Here is a 25,650-nt window from a genome sequence, read left to right on the forward strand (position 1 = left end):
TCCAAAGAATTTTATATTAAATTTGTCAAATTTTTTGGAAAAATTGTAATTTTTATTACCAGCAGTAGATTTTTGAGAAATAAATATTTGAATTTTAATTCCCAAAAATTTTAATTTTTTGTGAACAGTTTTTTTTCATCCAAAAAATTTAATATTGGAAATTAAATTTTTGAAATTTTTTACCAAAAAATATAATTTTTCTAATTTTTTTCGAAAATATTTTATTTTTTGGGTTTTTTTTCCATCAAAATCCCAAAAGCTTAACCTTCCCAAAAATGATCTTGCAGACGCCCCTGCATACAAATGAAAACCCCTTTTTACATTAATATTAAGAAAACACTAAAATATTGAATTGCCTACGACCTTAGAGTCTGGTGTCAACTTGTGGCATTTTATGCTTAATCGTAGCAAAATTAATCTCAGTTTGGCTACCTTGTGCTTCAGTCACCTTATTTGACTGAGGCTCCGCTGCTCCTTACAACGAAAAAAAACAACCTATTGAATTGTCAAAATAGGATAACAAATAAAAGTAATTAAACCTTACTGTCTATCACATGATACTATTGCCTAGATTTATTGTTTATCACACCCTAAAATGTATTACAAATATGTTATTACATTTTTATATAATCCTATTCCCATACTTATATATAAATTAACTATTACAATGGAAAGAATCAAATATTTTTTTCTAATTAATTATTCTACTTTTATCCTCCCTAATAGATAAAAAAAACAAAAAAAAAACAGTTCAAATTTAGAAATTTCATAGGGCTGGGATTTTCAGTAGATACTATAACTCCTCACAAAAATTAATTTTGGGGAAGGCTACAGCCTCTCCAACCCACTTTCTGCGGGACGCCCCTGTAAAAATAACTAAAATTGATTTTACATGTTGGTCTTTTATTGATTTCTGGCGAGTATTCCTGGAATGAAAGCACTTCAGAGCTGTTATCGAAATATATGTATAAAATTTTGTAGCTTTTTTAAGAGTAAAGTACAGGAACCATCGTTTCATTAAATAAGAACAATAACCTCATAATATGTCAAAATACTTAAATAGGATGAACGGATAATCGAGGATACGCTGTACTTTATTCTTTCTCTTTTTCTTTACTATTAGCTCTAGCTCCAGCTCCTTTTCTTAGCTTAAGCTACAGACTTAAGAAATATTTTGTTTTTTCCCATAATATATATACACGTAGAACAACTTAAAAGATTGCTACTGCTTTTGTCTGCCTTCTTCATGCTGAACAATATCTGGGCTGAGGTCCTAAATAATATGTTTGTTTATGGCTTCGTTTCAACTTTTAACCGCTTTTTTTAGATAATAATATTCAGAACTTATCCTGGTAAAAAGTTTGTGTTGTTGTTACATAGTGCAGATAACTTAAGTTAGGAGGTATATGTTATCACTGATTAGTAATTAGTTATCATCAATATCTCTGAACAACAATAGTAATAACTAACTAATAAATAAATATATATATATAAAGTTAGTAAATTAATTTCTAATTAAATAATGCCTTCTAAGACGAAGAAATTGCAATTTGTACAATTTGCTTATACAAGATGCAACTTGTACATAACATATAAATATATTAATATTTAATGATATTCCTTTGTAATAGGCAAGGAATAAAGGGGCCAGCGCTGAAGCTGTTGTTAATTTAATGTATTTTTGCGAAGACTTAATTGACGTGGCATATAATACGAAGGGGCCTAAAACTTTTATTTAATATTCCTATGATTCGAAGCACTTCGCCTTTGTCGCTATTTAAGTAATTATGATTATAAAATGGCATATTAATTTTATTTTAGATAGTATCATTTAATAGTTGGTAATTAGAATGATCAATGTTGTAATAAAATAATTCATTTTATGACAGATAAATTGCAAATTGTACAATTTGATTGTACAAATTGCAACTTCTAAGCCACATATATATAAATAAATGATCCAATTAGGTGGAATAAGATAACTCAAAAATCTAACTATATAGCCATAATTAGATAAAGGACTCCTCAGTTGCCTACGGGATGATAACTAAAGTCTAAAAAGCAAGAATACGTAGAAGATAATGAAGTTCGTAAATCGTTATAAAATAAGAATGAGAGAGAGAGAGAGACGAAGCAGGAGTTGAGTTAGAAAAGGAGAATGAAAATGAGAGGGAAGAAAGGATCGCGCGCTCGGACAATCATAATATTATCTGAGAAAAACAACAACACATAATGTCGACTGAGGAATTCTAATGTGATTTGGATTCGCGATCAACAACGAATGAATGTGGGCTCAGGATCGACAGCCTCCGTGGGAGACGAGATGCTTGACGCAGCTCAAACTCTAGTTAATTTGAATGCAATCTCTCCAGGAGGAGTAGGCGGAGGTCCTCCCTCCACAATAAGTGCCCCTCCGTTCAAGCCCCCAATAGGAGTTCCAAGCTCTAGTCGAAGAGGGAGAGGAGGCCGAGGTGCATCATCCCGTGGAGGTGGAAGGGGTCGTGGAAGAGGTGGAGGACGCCTCAAAGGCTCTGCTGGCGAAACTGGAGGATCCGGAGGAGAAGTCAATCCCATACAAGAAGACTCTGAAGAGGGGGATGATGCCTCCTCCATAAGTGGATCCTCATCTTCTGGAATCATCACTGGGGCTAGAACTATCGCCATAGGGGACAAAGTCTATCCAGAATCCTTTTTCGATGAAATCCTCAATCTGAGAAAGTTGGAACTCCTTCAGGACCCAGAGATATTGACCCTCCTCAAAAAGGTTCAAAGAAAAAATTCTCCCCCATAAGAATGTCCAGGATTGTTCCCAAGTGTACAATACCCACCCTTTATTTTTGTATTCAACTATAGCTGCAAGCAATATCCTCTTCAAAATGCAAATAATTTGTCAATCCTTGGAGCATAATCCATTTTATTACTCTTAAAGGCTCATTATGTTTAGAATGACATTCTAAATATAATTTTATCCGTGTTGTCTGCCATGATCACTCCTTTTAAGACATAGTGATCGTCTTTTATACTATATAATAATTATATCTATATCATATTTTAACTATAAAAGTTATTTTTACTCAATCTCATTGCTGTTCTTATTAAAGACTCTAATCTCGTAACTTTTTATGTAAGTTATATGAATATTCAATATATCCATGTCACAATAAAAAACTTAAAAAAATCTTCTATATGTGTCTAATTATTATTGTTTTTGTGACTATGATGCTTCTCAAGACATGTGGGTACAACCAGCTTTTCAGAGTGAGCGGGGGCCGGGGCAAAGATCAATTTGCAACTTGTACACAACACAAACATAAAATAAAGTTATTGGAATGATCTTTTTCTTTCTTTATTTTTATTAAATTTCTTCACTTTTTTTGAAAATTTAATGCATGGATTTTTTTTAAATGATATTTTTTAGTATAAAAAAATTTATGAATTTTTTTTTTGAATGTTTATTTATACTTTTAAAATGACCTTTTTTCAAAAAATGTCATCAACTTCATATGACTATTTTTAAAATAAATTGTTTGTTTATTTAAAGCAATGAGCTTCTTTTCTTTTAAATGACCTCTTTCTTTGTTTATTGTCATACAAATTTCTGCTTTGTGTGTACATTTAAATTTTTTATCCATTGCCGGGCATTGAGCACTTGTCCCAGTACTCTCTTAAAATTGGTCCTGGATAAAAAATATGAATGAAATCAGGAAATTTTGGGGTGAGCAATAAATTTCCAAATCACTTGAATATCCATTTGTTTACTGTAATGTAACATCGCATAATCAAAAATCTATGTTGTCTTGTTGTCCGTAATAGTTAAAAATGGAAGTTAAGCTACTATAACATTAAAAAAATAATTTATTTTATTTCATACCTTCAAATACAAGAACACTGGACAGTATCGTTATTTCATGATTATCAAAACTATAATGGTATTTTTAACTGTTGGTATACTTTATTATCAAATGCAGAATGGCATTTACTGAGTAGGTGAGAATGGCAGAGGTTCCAGTATTTTAGTTGACATTTCCTTTATCAATGGAACAGTATTTGACACAACACTATTCCATTCTGGTTGATTCCAAGTGGACTCTCTACAGGATTTACGATCTGCAAGATCCTTATAGCACCTACAACATCGAGTTACAAAATTTACTTAAGTATAAATAATATTCGCTCGTATTTACCAAAGGTGATGTATAGTATGTAACTGTCCTATTTGTGTAAAGAAACCCCCATATGGAATGTCCGGTCGCACTTGCATTCGGCATTTCATTCCCTTGGACCAATAATTAGCCCAATCATACATGCTTCCTACGAAAGAAAAATTCGTTAATTTGTAGACTCTTATTAACTTCACAATTTCAATTTAATAGAAACCTGGTTTGACGATATAACTGCGGACATCATATACATTGGACCCTTCCCTATTCAAAGGCTCGGGCCAAAAGTTAAAGGCTTTTACAATGGTATTGCTCTGTTCTTTAAGAAAAGGTAGCCCGGATCTTAATTCTGCTTGATACTCTTTACTCAACTTTAACGCCAATCTGGACTCATCAACGTTATGAAAACCTCCACGAAATTTGATTAAATGCAAGACATTGAAGTGTTCACCCCCAATAACAGAGGTCCAACTGGCTAAATGTTCCGACTCTGATGAATCCACTTTTTTTATTAACTCAAAAATACGATCTAAGAAATATTTTACAAAATATTAAAGATAAAAATATTGACATAAGGATTTTGATTTATATAGAAATCATAGTGGTGTACCTGAATGGGATAAGTATTTATCCCAGTCCCCAGGATTAACACTGACTGAGATCAATTCATAAATTTCAGGATCAGGAGCAAGTAATGAGGAGTGCCCTGCCATTCTGGAATCTATCTAAAAAGCATAACATTTTTTCTAAGCAATATAGAATGAAAATAAAAAATGTGGGAAAATCATATCCTAAATTAATGAAGGTGATGTATTTTAACAGTGTCCAAACTATCCTCAAAACGAAAATACTAAAATATTTATACCTTTGAGGAAATCCATCCTTTGTATGGACTATCCAGGGATAATTGCCTAATTCCAGGACGGAAGAATCTTTTTAGAATTTGTAGATTCATTTTCAGGATATAAATTATCTATGGCAGTTTATATAAGTCGACTAGCTATTTTTAGGATATGACATAAAGTTATATAATAATACCAATGAGTTCTACAAAAATCTGGAGTGGACCAAAGCTTCCTACGAAACAATCACTTAACCTCGTGTAAGGGGGAAGTTCATTTTTATGGTTAAAAATTAAATGGCAAAACCTAATTGACTTTGTACAATATTACAGTCTTTTTATTTCATCAACATTAGATAATCTTTTTGAGGTCACGTGCTACAACTAATATACCTTCCAAAAGGACAACATTTTTGAACTGAAATAAAAACGTTTTTGATTAAAAAAACTTGCGTAGGGTAAGTGTTTCGACCTGGGATAGCTACAGATATTAACTTTAACATTTTTCTACTACTCAATTACGAAAATATTACAAAAAATGAAGTCTAAATAGAACATTTTATCCGTTAAAGTTAGGAATCATCTCTTATACATATGATGTACGTATGTATAAGTCATAACTTAAATCTTAAATATGGAATTAAAAAAGAGAGGATCGAATGATGATTAATTGATTAACAATATTATTATTATAGTTTGCCTTATTATGCGTATGCCATTTTCATTTATTAACTGAGTATTATTAATTAATTTTGCTTTATATACTAATAACATATTTAATATGTATCTTTGAAGGGCTGAATGTAATTTTTTCACTACGTTACTAATTATGCCATCATTATATCAAGCAAAATTAATAAATAAAATTGAAAATGAAAATGGCACGGACACAATACTGTTATTAATATATTTAATAAGTTAATCATCATTCATCCCTTCGATCTTCTCTCTTTCTTAATTCTGTAATAAAGAATTATCTTAAATTGTACATCCTTTGCGGTCCAAAAATTTAAGCGATAAAATGTTAGATTTAAACTTCATTCTTCGTCTATTTTTTATTTTTGTAATTGACATTAAAAAAATGTTTAGGATAATATTTGTAGCACACCCAGGTTGAAACACTACACAATTTTTTTTTAAGTTCAAAAAGGTTGTCTTCATGGAAGATATATTAAATACACTCCCCCCTACATGAGGTTAAGTGATAGAGCCGTGTTCCACTCCAGATATTAGTAGAACTCATTGATAATACTAACCAGAGTGCTCCCTGTAATAACAGAGCTAGAAGATATAAACTCCAAAGAAGAGGAGAAAAAGTGTAACCTGATCTACTTTTTATATTAGTTGTGATATGTGTACTTTATGTAGTATCTCTTACACCTAGTGTTGGATCGGTCCTAATCAGTCCTTTTCCGGTCCCTTTTTTTCAGACTTTTTTTTATCCATCCAATCTTTTTAACAATGTTACGGACCGATATATTGGTCTTTCAGTCCCACCGTACTACCTAAGGTTGAAGAGTATAAGAACTAAGAAAATATTTAATGATAGCTAATAATAATACGTTCTCCTATTTTTAACTTAAGGTATATTTTCTTTTTGAAAGAGGTTATGAATTAAGATGAAACTTCAGCGACTCAAATAGTAGTAACTCAAGATACTATTATAAGGGAAAGAGGAGTCATGCATATCAATCAAGAATGTTTTTTCTTATCTCTAATTCTGATTCGTTTAAATTTTGTATATAAGCTATGAACGCTTGCACATTTCATTGTTTTCACGTCTTTTGATTTAGATTTATTTAATTTAATTTAATAGAAATCAACGTTTCGGACAAGGTTATGTATCTTTCTTTAGATTTAACTAGATACATAAACTATTAATTAAAACCATAGTTCATAGTATCTGAATCATAAGTATGCTCTTAAAAAATAATAAAAGTTATTTTAAAAGAAGAATACATAACCCTAACCATCTACGAAGGGTATTTATATTTATTGATCGAGGTTACGTGGATCCTGAAAATAATTCAGATACCTGATTTTTGTTTACTTTTTATTTCAACCATCTTGTTTCCTCTTTCCTTGTTGGTCTCTTTAGCTAGTAGTAACTATATTCTCTATGGTAGTAAATACGTAATTTCAGCTATTGTAGTTTCCATATAAGACCGTTAAGGACCGATCCTAGGACTGAAAATTTTTATTAGGACCGGACTAGTAGGACTGCAGTCTTTTTAGTTTTTTTTAGACCGATCCAACACTACTTTTAACACTTTTTTTTATTCGTCTTCACGGAATATTTTAATTTATCATTATAACTTAACCTCTTCAAGTAACTACGCCTCCAATTTCCATAATTCACCGATTATAATGAATAATTATAAAAATTAGAGGTGGTTTGATAATTGATTATTATAGCATGACTCAATGGATTTTTAAATATTCCTATAAAAGCTTATACGGTACAATTAACATAATTCAAAAATTGATTGTATAAATATTGTGGTTTAAGGTCATATTTTTCCGTTTAATATATATTCATTATATTATATGAGTACATATTATTTTGAAAAATAGGGAATAAACGGGCATGAATCATAGAAATAAAGTACATCAATGAGCAATAGTACGGTAAATTCTTTGACGCCGCGACAGCTGACAAGATACAATTGATAGTTGACCAAAACATGCGAAAATATAGTATTTCCAGCTTTTCAACTTCTTTTTTTTCAGATTAAAGGCATAATTTGCATAAAATTGTTATTACATCACATCAAACCGTACATCATTACTACACACTTATTTTATTTAAATAAGATATATATATATAAAGTCCCAAGTTGAACATGCCCAGCTTTATGTAGGGTATAATTGTACCTCCAGAGCGGCACCTTTTAAAAAATCTTCCAAATATAGGAACAATTTTCAGATAAATCATGAAAATTGTGACCCCGAGCATGAAATATTCAAGAAGCTGGTAATGAAAATTAGGAAAGAGTTAGGAATGACCCAACAAGGAAAATATATGAATTTTCCCTAAAGTATTTTAATATTAGGACTATTTCAGTATTTAGGCTTATCAGGAATCTGAATATTCGTATCACAACTCTAGAGGATCCTTAATACTTTTTTGAATGATTGTTATTAAGGCTAACTAATTTGGGTTATAGTCTTATGGACTAGGTCTACTATATTAATCTTATATTTTACAAAAAGCGTATGATTTGGGAAAATGTGTAAGTGAGAGGATTCAAGCGACACAAGGTTTGGAGCATACTCACGAATTTAATTCAATTTAATATCAATATAAATATATTTTTTGTACTTGGGTACAACTATATTTCCACTTATTATTTTATAAAAATATTAATTTCAATTTTTGGACATATTTAATTCAATGTTCTGCAATAACATCTTAAAATCCAAGGGGAACGGTGTTCTTATGCATCTAAATTTATAAATCAGATATTGTACTTTTACAATTATGTGTTATGTACACGTCGCTAGTATCTCACTAAAAACTCAAAGGATTTGAAACGATAGATATGACTGAAAAGTGAAGTATCCTGACTCAAAGTCAAGGATTAAAGTAGTAGATTATCAATTTATAACTAAAAAAGATGATGACTTTTTAAGTTTAACTTGTAACTTTCTTGTAGGATATTTAATAAATGAGCCAAGTCAGGTTGCGCAAAAATGTTCCGAAATCAAATATAATTATTATTGTAATAAGTAATTAATATTTCAGAGGTAGGAAGATTAACCCCAATTTCAATATGTTTCATATCACATTTCATTGATTAGTATACATATATTGAATTGATCTAAGTAATTTAATCGACTTATTAATCAAAATTATACTCTAAAAACGTGATTTTAAATGACATTTTTGAAGGCCAAATCTATTGTGGTTGAAGGTTTTAATGTTTTTTTTCTTGTTTCATGACTTAAATAACAATAATAAATGTGAGTTACAGCCGGCAGGCGAAATTGCTGTTGCATAATTTTATTTTTTCCACATTATATGAAAGTGATTGTCCAATTACTTTACAAATGGGGTGCTATGACAGATAGGCAAAATGCTTCAATTTTTTTCTTTTAGTCTTTATTGAAAGATAGATAACTTGTACAGAAGTGCTGGAAGAATTGAAGTGAAATAAATGACTTGCATTTTCTTCATTTTTGGACAATACAGGGTGTCCACGATAAATTGGAACTATCTTAAAATTCAACCTGCTTGATAAAAATGGAATTTGGAGTATATTTGTTAATATGAAAAAGTTGGCATGATATTAAACAATAAATTTATTCAACAGCATGTCCTCCCTCAGCAGCCACCATCTTCTCCATCCTGCCCCGAAAGGATTTGCATGCCCTGATGACTTCTGCGGAATCGGCAGCATTCCACTCCCTCGTAATGGAGCCGGGAGCTTTGTGGTGAAGACCGCAGGGGCCTCTTCTCTCTCCATGGCAAGCCACCTGTCATTCTGGACGTTGTAGCTTCTGTCGACAGTCCAGTTCTTCTCGTCGGAGAAGAAGATGATTCTTCCTCCATGGCTCTTCAGGTCATTGAGGAGACACTTACACTTTGGTGAGCCTGGTGGCCTTCATGGATGCCGTGAGGATGTGTTGTTTGGCCATTCGGTATGACCTGTACCCAAGGTCCTCGTTCACAGCCTTGGAGACCAGCTGCTTGCTCACTCCACGGTTCTTGGCCAACCTGGACAAGGAAGTCCCCGGCGAAGCCTTGATGGACTTCCAGAGGCCTTCAAGGAAGCGGGGAGTGCGGATTCGGTCACTTCTCATGTTGTGGGCCTTGCGGCAGACCTTCCCCTCAACCTCCCAGGCATTGAAGACCCGATACACCGTGGTCTTGGGGTAGTTAAGAAGCTTGTAAATAGCAGAGGGCTTGTGTCCCACGCGAGCCAATTCGAGGATGGCGTCTCTCCTTGCTTTTTCCATGATGACTATTGTTTCTTGTCAAAACAATTGTGGTAAAAGATATAGTGTATTGTTCACGCAACCTTTTATATTAGTATGATTTAACCCCGAATATCCACATTATGGATCTGGATGAAGTTTAATGTAGTTCCAATTTATCGTGGACACCCTGTACATTGTTGTGAAACCAGAAGACAGTAGATATAAATATCTGTAGCTTTTGTACCACAAAATAACGTAGTTAATTTGATTTGAGTGTTATAATAATTCTCAATAAAAGGAAAAAAATCTCAAGAGAAAACTTTTTGAACATTGAAAAGCGAGAGCGAGAAAAAGCCTTTCCTTTTTGTTAAAAATATTGGATCTTTCCCTACCAAGTTATGACAGAGTCTACAATGAAAAGCACTGTTTAGTACTAGGGGTCATACATTTATGACGTTCAGTTGACAGCAGGGGTTAGGGGGGGGCCACCGATTTAGTTTCACTGACGAACAAAACTTTTCAATATAAAGTATATTAGCAGAGGCGTCCGCAGGGGGAAGATAGAGGTACTGTAGGCAATAATTAAGATTATTTGGTATAGCTTTTTTTATTTAAGTTCAGAAATGCCAGTATTTCGTATAGTTATTCAACAGCGATAGATTAATTTTAATTGTTTGACAAAAATTCCGACTTCCTTTTGCTCTTAATTATTTGAGATCCTGGTAGTTTTTACAAATTGATTGCCTAAAGAGCAACCTAGAGGGCATTATTCTACAAAAACTTTTTCTGTAGTATATAGCGAAGGCTTAACCTATGTGGTTGATTTACGTACCATTAGAGGGAGCTAGCTCACAACCACTCCCCTATCAAAATTGCTATCTTCATCAATCAAGATTTCCTCTTATAAAGCGAAAAATAAAAAATGCCCAACATTAAGTGATAGTTGTCCCATTACGTCATTCTTTCCAATTGCTAGACGATTTTTAATTCCTTCATCAGTTATAACACATCAAAACCTTTCTTACAGGCTGCATTGAAGCCTTTATTAAACCTCTTGTAGCCTGAGGTCTAAAGTTTCTCCAATCCTGATTTAAAGCCTTCCATCTAAATTTAATTGTGATCAATTCATATCTTGTGTTGTGTCTTGACCAGAAGAAAGAAGAGTAAAATGCGTGGAGTAGATTTAGAGTATGTGTAAACGTTTTATTACATTGTCAAACTACCTGGCATTGACTAACCCTCCAGTATATTTATAGGTTAATACTAAGGATAAAAGTATATACATATAAAACTGATTAAGATAGTAAGGGAGGTGAAACGAACTAGTGATAAGACACAATATCTTGGGTATATTATTACTATAGAGCTGTCTTCGAATCCACCTTATCCCAGTCCGATTCATGTCTTTAACCTTTGAGTCCATATGATAGAGCCGGTTGTAGGGCTCTTACCCCCTGACCAACTATCCCCGATCAATTACCTCATTTTACCCTCAAGCCTTTCACCCCCTAGGCCCTCTACCCCCAGCATTTCACCCCTATTACAATGAATAGCAACTATACGACCAAACATTTAACCTTTTAACAGCCATACAAATGTAATTCTTAATTTGACCAAGGAGTCCTTTGATTTAGCTTAATGACGTAAATATTTGTGATGCGTATTATTATTAATTAATATATCTCATCAAATACGAGATAATAATTATATGCATCTACGTCAGTATTTTGAATCTTTCCATTACAAATATGCTGTTGATATTTCTTGGGAAGATTTTGGATGATTCTATTTGATTTTTGTGATGTTGAAACACATATATAAAAAATTAGATATAACTAACCTATTTATTTTGGATATGTATGACTCTATTTCACCGTAATTAAGGAGTTATCCGAAAATCCATAGCAGACATTTATTATAACATCATGTGTATACTCGTTCAATATAATCAATCCCTAAATTCATCGTATAAAGAACCTACTAAAGCTCAATGTTTTACCAACTTTTGTCATGAGATTAAGAAAATTAGATTAGGCATCATTATAAATATTTATTGTATCTTATATATCAAATAAAGTATCGCCTTTAATTGAAATTTTTGGTTATTTTAGTATTAAAATTTTGATGGTTTATAGAACTCATAATTACTTTCCGATTCGAACTTGAAAGTTTTATTGCTCAACAACCGCTCCATACAGCCATAACATTCATTTATTACTTTGACCCTCTATCCTTTACTAACTGTACTTCTCAATAATAAAAATAGAAAAGGATGGGGTCTATAAAGAGTCAAGGGGATAGTTGGTCAGGGGTTAAAGGACGAGGTGTAGTTGGTCGAGGGTTAAAGGCTGGGGGGTAGATGGCCTGTTCCCGATAGAGTTGTAGTACTCAGTTTCCTACTTTAGCCATTTTTATGACTTTGGAATCGTCTAGGAACCAAGTGAACTAGAACCTATCACGGATTTACAGTTAAATGCACTCAAATTCAGTAAATATATACTGGTATACAGCTTTGCTGTATGGTTTTGAATCCAAATCAAGTTCGATATTATATAATTTTGAATCCGAATCAAATCTAAGTCAATATGGTTCTGAGTGAAGTTTGAATCCATAAATAATATCCCTGAGTGCAGGCTTGTTCTTGAATCATATTTTTTTACTACAGATATGTTACGTTTTACTATAGAAACCCATAGTGGTTCCAGACATGAATATAGACTAACAAAATTCTTTAGATCTAATATATTTTTTGAATATATAAATGAAATAATCTTATCTTTGAAGATATAAAAACCGATTTGATATCTTTTTCTAGGAAAAAGACGTGACACTTAAAAGTTGTGCCATTTCAATTATTATAAAAACAAATTTTAAAAGAAAGAATTTAAATTCGTAAATTTTTACTTTTAAAAAGAATAATAAATTATTTTAGAGAACATAAGTTTTTTTGTTAAAAAATATATATTTTTTCCAAATTTACTTTATATACCTTTTTTTAACTATAACGATAAATTCGATCATTGGACCATGTACGCCTATATTGATAATGTTAGATAATTATATTTTCGTTCAAATTATTGATAGCATAAGATGACCGAACAGTAATATTTTAAGTTTGTTTGTTAGTCACCAGGATTACTGCAAAAGTTACAAATTGATTTTGATCAAACATGGTACGAAGATTACATATGGTCACAAAAACAGGGCATAAAGTTTTGAAAGATAAAGGTAACATAAAACTTAAAAAATGCATCATCGGCAATAACTTTGGACCAAATTGCGATACATTATTCTACTGAGCGTCCATTCTAGTTTAAATACTTTTTTTTTCATTGATTCCTTATTTATTAACGCTATATTTAAGTTTTTTGAATTATTCTCCATCGTTTCATTCCTACATTTGAGGTCCCAATGAAGTCATCCGTTATGCTAGTAAATGTATGAAACAAATTAGCATTTTGCCGTAAGTTTAGGGAAATTTTATCCTTCAATCTCTGCCAAAATAATGATTTATGACGTCATGCAGTTTGCAAAATTATAATACATCTACTATGTATTAAAGGACAAACCTATATTAAATGAATGCATCTATAACTCCAGACTTAATTTTTTTCTACTTTGGCTTTAAATACCATTTACATCATTTTGTCTTCCTAAATGCCGATAATAAAAATAAACTCAAATATTATGTATGAGTTATTATTTTCGTCGATTCAACAGCGTCCTAAGGGCGTAAAAAATAATTAAGGCTACCTACGAAAAAGAACATATAACCATCATTACCATTTAAAGCCATGTTTATTAATTATTTTCCTTTAAGCAACTAGTACTTCTTATGGACTTGTACGTTTTCATTCATCGAAACTATCACATGTAGGCATATTAATGTATTATTGTATTTTGTATACTACAAATATATAGAACGTATATATTCACAGCAGCATCTGCAATTCATCAGAAATCATTTTTTGTTTTGTGAAATATATGGCGTACTAAACAGAAATCCATTATTTTGAATGGTATTTTTACTTTTTTCCCCTCAAATAATGTTTAACTTCTTGGCAATCAAAACAGTGCTTACATGACGGTCGGAGTCGACGATTTCCATTATATTATACACATTTATAACAATTGACCTTCCATATCTTAGTGCATCTTTGACATAATACAGAATCCGTTAGATTAGCTTCTGTTAAAGTATCAGAACTATACACACTGCTCATATTTTCCTCCACCTGGTTTGTGTTTTCACCTTGTTCGAAGAAAAATGGTAAAATATCCCTTATTTTACCATTTTTCCTTGTTGACGCACGCTCAAGCAATAATGAGTCAAACAATCACAAAGCTGTTTGAAAAGTGTTTTTTTTTTACTACCAAATCTTATCTTTATAACATCACCTACCGTAAGCCGATTGCAATTAGACAACGGGAGATACAAATAAATAGAGTCATCTTTTGGAAAAATAATGGACTTCTTGTTACTACACCTTTTATAATATCAATTAGTAGTCTCCATATACAATAGCAACACGTTATTACCTTAATTGTATCACGCAACCTTTCTTCCAAAAACAAACAGAAAGAAGGTACAAAATCCGTTGGTAGTTAGCCCAATACGTCAACCCTTCCAACTCCTATTTATATCTTAATTTTGCGTATGTGACAAAACCTGGATAAATAAGATTGTCTACTCATCGTTGGACTGATGATGGGCCAAGAGCACGGGAAACACTGTGAGGAACTTGAAGAAAGGACAAAACAAGAGGAAAGAAATGCAAGGAAAGAAAGTAACATTATATACGCGAGTAGAATATAACTATAATATAATCACTAAATATCGTACGTTACAACAGACTACTTTACAAATGATAGTAATTAAAATCCAGAGTAGAATGGGTACGGCAAAAAAAACCAACCGAAACTCAACATGGTAATGCAAACAGTTTGAAGAATATTTTGGAGGGGAGAAGAATAAGGCTCAAGACGTTTAATTAAATCAGCTGTGACAATGGAAAAAGGAGAAAAGGATATAAACAAGGGTATTTGCTAGAATTTTCTCCGATGTCGATCTCCAATTCTACTTTGAGCCCAAGAAGGACTTACAATTATAACACTGCAAAAATCCTCAGGTTGACGCTCCGTCTTTTATGAACATACAGGAATGTTCAATCAGGTTTTGAATATAATTGAATCTATTTACGAAAGGATGTTCACTACTCAGGAATTAGATAATAATGACGACTGCCAACGAAAAGAAAATTCATTCTTCAGATTACCATTTCCAAAAAAAAAGAAAGAAACCGGATTTGCATCACTGGTTATGGACATCCCTTGTATTTCAAGTTACCTTGGATTAAGATCGGTGCAGAGCTCCTGTTTTTATAATCAAGAACGGGCCTGAGCAATTTCTTCAAATGACCCACCCCCAAAGGGCATTTCATAAGCTAGTACATTTTAAGACGCAAATGATTCAAAAGTTATACAAATGCCCAGCCAAGAATTGGTGAATATTATCTAGGCGAACATTTCTTCATAAATGTCGTGAACAGAACGTAAAAATTGGATTTTTAAACTTTTCTAACATATATGAAGTATATTCTGTATAACTAACCCATATTTAGCGTAAAAATATTTTTTTGATATAAACCTGTAGTCAATTGATATGTCCCAAATTTGGTACATCAGGCGCACATACATGTATGGTCAAATATGTCATTGTGGGCATACAAATGCAAAATTTCATAATATTTATTTATTAGTAAATGAAACTTAAAATAATAATTACATGAGCACATAGCTCATAGGATTCATAGCACAAAATTGTTAGAGCGGATGAGGAGCAATCAAAACACGTGCACGCACACCTATTGATTTTAGATGTTGCTAAAATACTACGTGTGTTTTTGAGCTATACACAGTCTCAGTGTTGTTCCAAATGTGTACTGTACCTGTTTGATAAGTTTCTAACGGATGCATTCACAGTTATTTGATTTATAAGTAATTTCCAAATGTGCCAAATTTGTAGGTACCTATGTTTCTAACAAAATACATAATATAAATATATGTAGTTGATATTGTAATTGATTTGATAAATTCAAATCTAGGCAAACGTGTTTTTTTTTTTTTGTTAGTTCAATACATCCATTCATATAAGCAAATTTCTACTGATAGCAGATTCCTTTACATGTTATGTTTGTAGACGTGACGTTAATTTAATCATCAGTAGTAGTGATTATCTATCTTCACAATGTGACAAATATATCTATCTGCCATACTGCCATATTATGTTTGTATTAAGGCTGAAGAACAGTTTTGTAATGACGATCTTGACAAGAAGTCATGACTTTCAAACAATGTCGTGTCTGTGGAGACAAAGCATTGAGTTTTAATTTTAATGCGATTAGTTGTGAGAGTTGCAAAGCATTTTTTCGAAGACATGCCACTAAGAACAAGGTGAGCTCTGTTTTGTTCATACCAAATTATTCAAATATTAGTTAATACTCTGTGACTCTTCACCATCATTATTTATTTATAAAAATTGACAATATTTTCTACATAATCGTGAGGCAACCTGGGAGAATGGGAACAATTGTAAATACAAATCAATAATTTTTGTATCAAGTTTTCTTCGAGATATTTGATACAGACACTATTTTTGTTACGATGAAGTTTTATTATTTTATTATTTTTGGTGCTACTTATATCATTTGAAGGATATTAATTGATTCTTTTGCTATCAGCTGATATAATTATATCAAAATTCAAAACCCGGTCATTCAGGAGAAGTTTGAAATATTGTAACGCTCAGTATAAAGATGCCAGTTCCAACAAATTATTCAAGTGCCCAGTATAGTATAGTTTATTCTTCTTTCTTATTTAAAAAAATCCTCAGTGTTAGTCTCTGTTTTCATGAGCACCCTCACACGTCACTACTCAATATTTATTTCTATTCATATGTATTATTTCCTCCAGACTGAAAGAATAATAATAAGAGTTTGAGAAATATTATTAAACAAAATGAGATGACTGATGAGTACTTTGTTCTCTAGAGCGCTCACTAACTACATACAAGTTTTAACTCGTTTTTATATATACGAGCATTTATATTTTATTCATATCTTAACATATACTGTATATGTATTTGATTTATGGTACCCATTAGAGAGCAAGAACAAAAACAAATAGAGACAGTGGTCATTGAATACATGGGGATTGCGCATGCCTTCAATATTTCATTAATACGGCCATATTGTTATTTCTTCGATCAATAATGTATATAATATCCATCAGGGATAACTATTTACAGTGTACACAGAGACTGTTTTTCATTGATTTAGATAAACTTGAGCTCTCAGACGCTTCGGACTTGCTTTACGCACTCTACAGATGGTCTCCTCCGACAAGTTGTCCCATGGAGACACTATGGCGGCCTTCAAGTCGTTAAACGGAGGTAGGAAGTCACACTAACGTCCCTATTCAAATTGGACTATATAGAGAAGCCCATTACGTTGAGATCCTGGGAAGAAGAGTGGGGGCCACATGTCCTTGGTCGAAAAATGCTCGAAAGTGTTTTGGCACCACTATTGGACATACTTTGTAGTATTTGAAGGTGCACCGTCCTGCTGGAAGCAGTAAGACCCTTTCCAGTGGTGTTTCTGGATCCAGGGAAGTACTTGAAACTGTAACATATTTAGATAGGCACGTTGATTGACCTTCATACTCTTGGGAATGAAGATCAAGGACGTTTTCATCCTGCAGGAGGTGACACTCACCCAGACAATCACTGAGTCCGGATTTTGGCTACTGAATACGCTGTACTCGTTCAGAGGAACGTCCACGATACTCCAACCAAGAACCCGGTCATTGTGAATGTTGTAAGCCAGCTTTACAGTGAAGATCTTCTCATCAGTCCAAATGATTGAAACGTGCGTACAAGAATTGAGGAATTTCAGAAAGACCTTCTCCCAGTTCAGCCTTTTAGTACTTGCAGTGACAATACGTCATTTAAAAAATTTACCGAATCATTATGTAACCCACCAAATTTCTGAGCTGGACTTTGCCTAAAAAAATTGGCATTTTTGTGCAAAAAAATAATAAAAATTGTTTTTTTACAAAAGAAAACTTCACTTATCACTCAACTCCTTTGAATGACCTTATAATGACATCTTAAGTTGAAAATGTATCAAAAAGTGTCAAAATAGCGTAACTGGTAAGAAAATATTGGTATCATGGCATCACTAATACTTATGAAGTAATTCTTGAAAAATGTATAATTTATTAAAAATAAAAAATTAAGATACATTAAAGGAATACATTTTTTCTTTATTCTTATAGACGTATTACATTATGTACATAGGTACCTCTCAAGGCTTACCTATTAAGTGAAATAATAATGAATAAATGTAGATTCAAAATTGAGTTTTAATATCACTTTCTTAACCATTCAAATTATGCTTTAAAAGCTTTATAAATAAGTAGTTATGATATAAGTGATGTCATCTTTAATGTACCTATCTATATCTTGAGAAATATATTGGAAAAATCTCAATCACATGCCCAAAAATATAGGGGAAGTGCATCTATCCCCTGACTAAAATCTTTTTGTCAAATTTCTCAAACAAATAACGTTTATTGTCAATATTTTAATTAACATTATTGTCAAAATTGCATTAAAAAAACTCGTTATTTGTCAATTTGTCTGTTCTTAAAGAAGTTAGTGACAAAATTTTACTTTTAAAATTTGACTAAGTTTTTAACAACGTCAATAATATTAATTTTGCCTATTGAAAATTATTGAAAGACTAGTTATAATTAAAGGAGAAGTTGATTGTTATTTTTGGTTTCAAGTCAAATATTTCCATTGAGAGTAGCTCCGAATAATTTTGATCCACTTCTAAATAGACTTCAGGGTGAGTTTCACTCAATCGATAGAGTAACACCCCCTTTTACTCTGAGAATGAAATTTTATTTAATGTATGTTGCCAAAATTTTATTTATTTTTTGTTAAAAAAAGTCAAAAAAATATAATGCCAAATATTGTTAAAGTTCGTCAAAACTTCTAACATTTCCTCAAAGAAAAGTTTAAGTAACAAGACTCATGTTACTGGTTTTATTCGATACTGTATTATACATTTGCTTAGTAATATTTGATTAAAAGAGTAGTTATGATTAGTTATTGTATTATTTCAATGAAGAAATAGCCAAAATTTCTTCATAAAAATGATAAAATGGCCATTATATATATTATATAAACCACTAGGGATCAACAAGAAAGTGTATTCCTGTTCTTTCAGAAACGGAGCATAAGTATAGAATAACTTATTAATTTGTGTGTTTATGAAAAGAATAAATCATGAAACAGCCATGACGGATCAAGGGAGAAGAGGGAATCGATAGCTGACTACACAATATATATGGTATTTTTGTATTAGTTAGGTAACGCCATGAGAACACGTCGTTGACTATCATGTATCTCGCAACCTCTCATCTGAAAAGAAACCGAAAAAAAGTCCAAAACCTGATGGTAATTATCCAATTATGGAATTATTATTCAAAAATAATTAATAATGGTTCACAGCTTAATAAGACTAATTTGAATACAACCAATCAATATTAAGAACACTGATTAGTGGTAAAAAGATCAAAGATTGACATTGAAATATATCCAAATATAGTATACATTTTTGTATTAGTGAGTTAACACCGTCTAAAATAATCACGGGTACTGTGTTACTCGATAATACAAAAAAATACAATCTATTTTGTTGTCGCTTGTCAAATTTTCCGCTTCTTTTCTCCTAAACAATGTTCTTAACATTGATTGAATTATAATTAATTCTTCTCAACTATGGAATTGTTATAGAATTGGCAAACTACCAACTGATTGTGGGCCTTTTTTTTGTTCCTTTTCGACGAAAGGATGAGTGATACTATAAAGGTAACGACGTGAGCAATGCAACTGTGTATCTCACACCAAGCATTACTCAAGTAAATAGATATGCTACGTTCAATACCTTTAGATAATAGCTTTTTTTAAAACTAGGATTAGCAACTACTATAAGCTAATTAAGATCCGTAAAAAGTTTGAGATTTTAAACCGGTTCGGATCTCAGATTTTTTCGGGTAATACAAGTTTATTTATATCGTATACGGGTTCTTCGGATCCGGATCTTTGATCCGTCCTATCTCTACTAATATGTGATGTCCCTACAACATTGAAACACGAATTTTTTGACCTGCTTTAAATGAATGAAAATAATCTATATGTGTTAGGTTTTTTATTTTTTTAATTGATTTGACTACATCATTGATGTTATTGATACGTTTTTGCCCATTACAATAATACATTTGACACATACATGGGTGGGTAATTGCCAAAATGTATTTGTGTCATCACAGCTTGAAATGATTTTTCCAAATAATAAAATGATTAAAATTAGTCTTGGATTCGGGAATTACTTGAACTAAAGTAAACAATTATCTGAAAATTACTCAAACTCACATAAAATATTTGACAATAAATCGACTTTACTTGAATTATAATCATAATTCAATATAATCAAGTTAAAACATTCGATTAATGATTACTCATATTTTTAGTATCAAAATTTCAAACGACAATAAAAATTGACCGCAGTTCAGATACATGATATTCAGATTCAGACATATGTAATAGTAAGAACTGTATTTATTAAAACAATAACAAAAATTTAATCTTATCAAGTAATGCCTCTGTTTGATGTTTCCAAGGCGAGTCATAAAAGACAACCTCAAGTATAGTCCTAGTAAATTTGGTTTTCTCAGACAAGAATCAATTTAAAAAGGGAACTTAGGAACCGAGAGTAGGAATAAAAATAATTTATTTCTGGGTTCTAGCACTATGAATCCAAAAATTGTATCAATTACCAGATTTTGTAAAAAAAATAAACTTCATCTACCTCAAAAACTCGAACTTGATCCAACTTTAAAATTGATATATTGTCTTTTTTTTGAACTTGACTCGACATACAAACTCAAAAACTCAACCTGGAATATTTTGATTTGGATCCAACACTAATTAAAACAGTTGATTCCATACCCCTATAAAGAGAAGATAATTATGATTTATATTGTATATTTATACTTATAAACCTAAATCTTCTCAAATATATTTGTCCATTTATGTATATGTATATGTGGACAAGTTCAAGTTATATGTCTGATAACAAATAATTGTTTGCTGGCATAACTTACATAGACTGAAATAAAATATTTGTTTTTTGAAATTATGTAATAAACAGCTATGTAAATGCATTTTTTAATGACCCCATGTCAAGCATAATATTATGTAATACGATATTGTGCATTATCGTGCCTATAATTTCTTATTTGTGACCTGTCAGCACAATAAACAAACTATAGAAGGGGATACAAAACTTGCAGTAGCATGAATAAAATACGAAAAACGTGATTTTTATGGAATCCAGAAAAAAACATCTCAAAACCAATTGTTTGTTTGTTTAAATACTGTATTTAGCTATATTGTTTATTTAATATTTCCTCCTTCACAATCAATAACAGCCTCAACAAGTCGGAAAACAGACTGGGTACAGCTCAGAGCTAATCCAAATTTAGATGAGAACTGGAGCAGATATTCTTCTCCAAGACAGACGTCCCATATTGCAAAGTCTAGTTGATGCTAGGGCCGGTGGATGCCCAGAAGGATCCAGGGCAAAAGTCTGCAATGTTGTTGCAGCTGAATTTTTGGTTCTTCTCGGCTGTATGGGGCTTGAATGGAATTATTGATGTTATAAGTATTCCAGATGGAGATCCCAACGGTATTTGCAGCCTTCTCGGCACTGACACAGGTGCGGAGGAAATCGCACAAGTTGTGCCTTTTTTTTTAGTTGCTCCAACATTTTTGCACTTGGAGATATGGGAAAGAAACAAATCTTTTTTTGTTTTTTTGGTTTTAGCTGTCATGTAATTAAGTAATGAAACCTGGTAACTTAAAATAACAGGGATAAAAATTGTAAATTATTTGCTACGGCAAGTTTTAGGTCCCCACTCTGAAGAATGATTTTCTCTCAAAATTGAGTCTGGATTATCCTTCAAGACGAATTATAATCAATTTATATCAACATCTTATTCTGATCAATCCTTTAGGTGCGTTGCAAATTGCACTTAAAGTAGCAATAATTCCTCGTTATAATGAAAAAATAAATAGAATTTGATAGATTTTATATGAAAGGGATGTATCGGGGCCAAATTAAGTATAATACACCAAATAAAAGTTCTAAACTATATTTAACACTCTTGGCTAATGGGCAGGTATAGACTCATCCTAGAATTTTGAATACAAAGCTTATAATTGATCAAAATAAAATAAATATTTGAAGTAAAAAATACATTGGAAATTTATATTTTCTGTTCAAGATTGTAGGGTTGTGAAGTCGGATGTTTGTGAACTATTTGACTCTCACTCCCAATAAGACTTCGACTATTTGAAATGATTCCAATCCGACTACAAATATATGAAATGATTCCACTCCGACTGTTTGAAATAAAGTAGACTCTTAAATTGCAACAACGTCTATAAATTATAAAATAAAATTATCAGAATTAGCTCACTTAGCACCTTTTATATAATAGGTTAGGAAAAAAGTAATTTCATATTCTCCCCTTAATTTCAATATTTTATAAAAAGTGTTACAATCATCCAATTTAAGCAAAGTATACCCCGTTCTGGTCGATAACTTGTTGCAAACGAGAATCCATCTTCTTAATGCCCTTCTCGTAGAAGCCCTTGTCCTATTGGCAAAAAACTCGGGCACCCATTTTTCTCAGGTCTTTATTGAGGCCTAATTTGTATCCCCAAGTGGGTTGGCCATAGAAAGGAACAGGTGGTAGTTACTTGGTCCTAGGTTTGGAATTAAGGGTGGATGCATAAGAAATTCCCATCCAATCTCCCGGTGCTTCTTGCGCGTCAAATAAGATGTGTGCGGCCTGGTGTTGTCTCGATGATGTCTTGTTGTCTCCTATTCACCAATGCTGTATGCTTCTGTTCAATCTCCAGCTTCGGAAGGTTGAGTTGTTGTTCGCAGAAGGGTGCAGAATTGAGCAAGAGAAAACAAATGTCAAATGTTAAATACTAAAAGGGAAAGTCAGATTTCTTCAAAAAAATTCAAATGACTCCGCGTCATTTTTTTTCTTGCAATATAAACTTTACATTGAGCCTGGATTTTTCAAATTTCATAATTTTTTCATTAATTTTTATCTTTTAAAATCCAATTGAGTTTTGCCGTGAAACTAGTGCCGTGCATCTGCAGATAGTGCTGTGACAGTTCTTATTTATTTGTTCCAGTCCTGTGTTAAGTCCAATCCTATCTGTCATTGGAACCCTTTCTTAAGACAATGGGTTCTTTGAACTTTCAGTACAAGAACCAAAGTTGAGTAACGTCATCAAGGACCAAATTTTATAAGTTTTAGAACTGATTTGCAGGACGATAAGAAAGACATCCAATGAAAAATTAAAAAGATTTTATTTATAATAAGTTTGTTGACGTTAAAATTCAAAGAGTAAAACGATTTACTATGAACCATAATTATATAATAGGTAAATTTTTATTGTAAAAACTCCTTGTATATCACATTTTTTGTTTTTCTGTCCATTTGATGTAAATATAATCAAACCTTCACCCCCTTTTGACAGTCTTGAAAATGCAACATATAATTGACCATGTGAAAATACTGATTTTGGGAAATATAAAACAATTTTACAAATGTTTGGCTCTATGATTTATTTATTGTCATTACCAATGCTAACTTGCCATGTTCCTTCTTCAACCAGGATGAAGATTGAAGATTATACTCAGATTAAATCGTTCATCCTCTTCCTAATTCCCTTTTTTAATTCGTATTTAATATACGTTCTATTAGAACAATAATTCGTTTTTTTGGATTTTAATTGTTTTGGTGCATTTTCGAATCGACAACCTTTATAAAAAACTTTGAGACACAGGGAATCGATCTTGTTTTATGCAAAATATAAAATCAATTTATTTACGAAAAAAAAAATTGCCCTCCAGAGCCCAGGAATCTAGTCCGTAAATTTATTATTCCTTACGTAACTCAGAACAACTTTTATTTTATACCTAAAGTCGATATCTGTCTCTGTTTTTGAAATAAATTTGTTTTTATCATAGTTTTTCTAAGTGGGACATACATCACACCCACATAAATTATTTTAATTATATAGGATATTATAATTTTGTAGCTACGGTTGAACACCTTAGTCTTTGTATTGAAAAAAGAATAATCCAAGAAATCAAATGGAAAAACAAAGGAAATTCTATCATTAAAACTGTTCATTAATTTTATTAAACCACCGTTAAAAACTGCTACTTATAAGAATAAATCCTAAACAAGCTCTTATCATAATAAATAAAGAATTGATGATAATATGATTGAATGTGGCTTAGGAACATACTGAAAAGTATTGGAAATAAAATATAGATTTAAAAGAATAAGAAGTATTTTAATGTTAATTTTTGGGTTTTCTTTATATAAAAAATGCTTACGATTTACAATCCTAATTATAGCGCTCTATGTATAGTATAGAAACTGTTGTACATTCCATTTATTTGTTTTAGGTTTTTTTTATACAAATAATTTTATAACGCTTCCCAATTTGGTCAGTACCCTTAGCTTGCTCCTATGCAAAGGGCAGCATCCATTTTAAGAATGTATGATGAAGTTTTTACCCACAAACATTTAAATTGTAAGGATAGTAGAATCCTTTTAGAATTGAACCATTTGCATATTACGTATACACATAACTATTTTATGGGCATCACAATCGATCATTTATGTATGCATATAGATATTGATTTGCAATGAACAATTTTGGGGATGGGTGAACAAGACTTGTATATACATATGTACACATGTTAAAGCCCAGGTTAAACTACATAATTTTATACTAATGAGTAATTTTGCGTGGGATGAGTCGATTTTTTTCCATGTCAATTCAAATATATTCATGTCTTCTTCAGAAGAAAAGATCTATTATTACTATCTATCATTACTATTATCAATATACTATGCAGATTCATGCATTGTTTAATAGTGAAAATCAACAACATTTGTTTATTTTTGCAGGTATTGAAATGTCCATTTTTGAACAATTGTGAAATAAATACCATCACTCGACGATTTTGCCAAAAATGTCGTCTAAAAAAATGTTTTGAAATAGGTAAGTTTCTTTTTGAAAGGCACATGCTACTTTGATTGCCAGCGTCGGTTTTAGATGATGCATTTGCTCTGTGCCTTGCACAAGATGGATTTTTTATTATTATTGAGGTTTTCATTTTATTTGCACAAATTACATAAGAAATAAATAAAGGAAAAAGGATCATAAAGATCATATAAATAAACATTTTAGTTTATAATTATCCCATTCCAAAAAAAAAAAACCCTACCTAAACACAATACACATATTACTTATCAAAAACAACTAAATACAATCCTTCATCATACAGAATTCAGAACACACATACAAGCATTTAACTAAAACCAAAATAGGAGCAAATAAGAATAATATATGAAACAATGCACCATTAAAAGTACAAACAATACTAAAAGCTGGATTTTTTTATAAATATGAAAACGGGTCACAGAAAAAAAAGAACAATTCTAAAGGACCCAGGAATATATTTTATACAAAAGTAAGATTTAAAACAAAATTCCAAA

General features: G+C 31.6%; 2 protein-coding genes across 5 annotated transcripts in view; one reads left to right on the forward strand and one right to left on the reverse strand.

Moving 5' to 3' along the window:
* Window positions 1–3,842: 3,842 nt before the first annotated feature.
* On the reverse strand, window positions 3,843–5,472 carry LOC121129205 (protein NipSnap). Its single transcript, XM_040724905.2, has 5 exons — window positions 5,026–5,472; window positions 4,771–4,885; window positions 4,378–4,689; window positions 4,185–4,311; window positions 3,843–4,127 (listed from the first exon to the last, which is right to left on the reverse strand). The coding sequence occupies exons 1-5, from the start codon at window positions 5,113–5,115 to the stop codon at window positions 3,977–3,979; spliced, it is 795 nt and encodes a 264-aa protein (XP_040580839.1). The 5' UTR covers window positions 5,116–5,472; the 3' UTR covers window positions 3,843–3,976.
* A 902-nt stretch (window positions 5,473–6,374) lies between these two features.
* Hr96 (Nuclear hormone receptor HR96) overlaps window positions 6,375–25,650 on the forward strand; it is a 62,456-nt gene continuing 43,180 nt past the window's right edge. The window contains exons 1-2 of one of the 4 annotated variants that reach the window (XM_040724902.2): window positions 6,375–6,511; window positions 25,060–25,153. Coding sequence is in view for 1 of the 4 variants with exons in the window: in XM_040724900.2 (XP_040580834.1) it covers window positions 16,261–16,374; window positions 25,060–25,153 (208 nt within the window). In the remaining 3 variants the exon portion in view is untranslated. Of the gene's footprint in view, window positions 6,512–16,149; window positions 16,375–25,059; window positions 25,154–25,650 lie in introns of those variants that run through there. The other 3 variants (XM_040724900.2, XM_040724904.2, XM_040724903.2) reach the window with 3 other exon arrangements.

The sequence above is a fragment of the Lepeophtheirus salmonis genome, chromosome 14 (genome assembly GCF_016086655.4).
Source record: "Lepeophtheirus salmonis chromosome 14, UVic_Lsal_1.4, whole genome shotgun sequence".
Taxonomy (NCBI): Eukaryota; Metazoa; Arthropoda; class Copepoda; order Siphonostomatoida; family Caligidae; genus Lepeophtheirus; species Lepeophtheirus salmonis.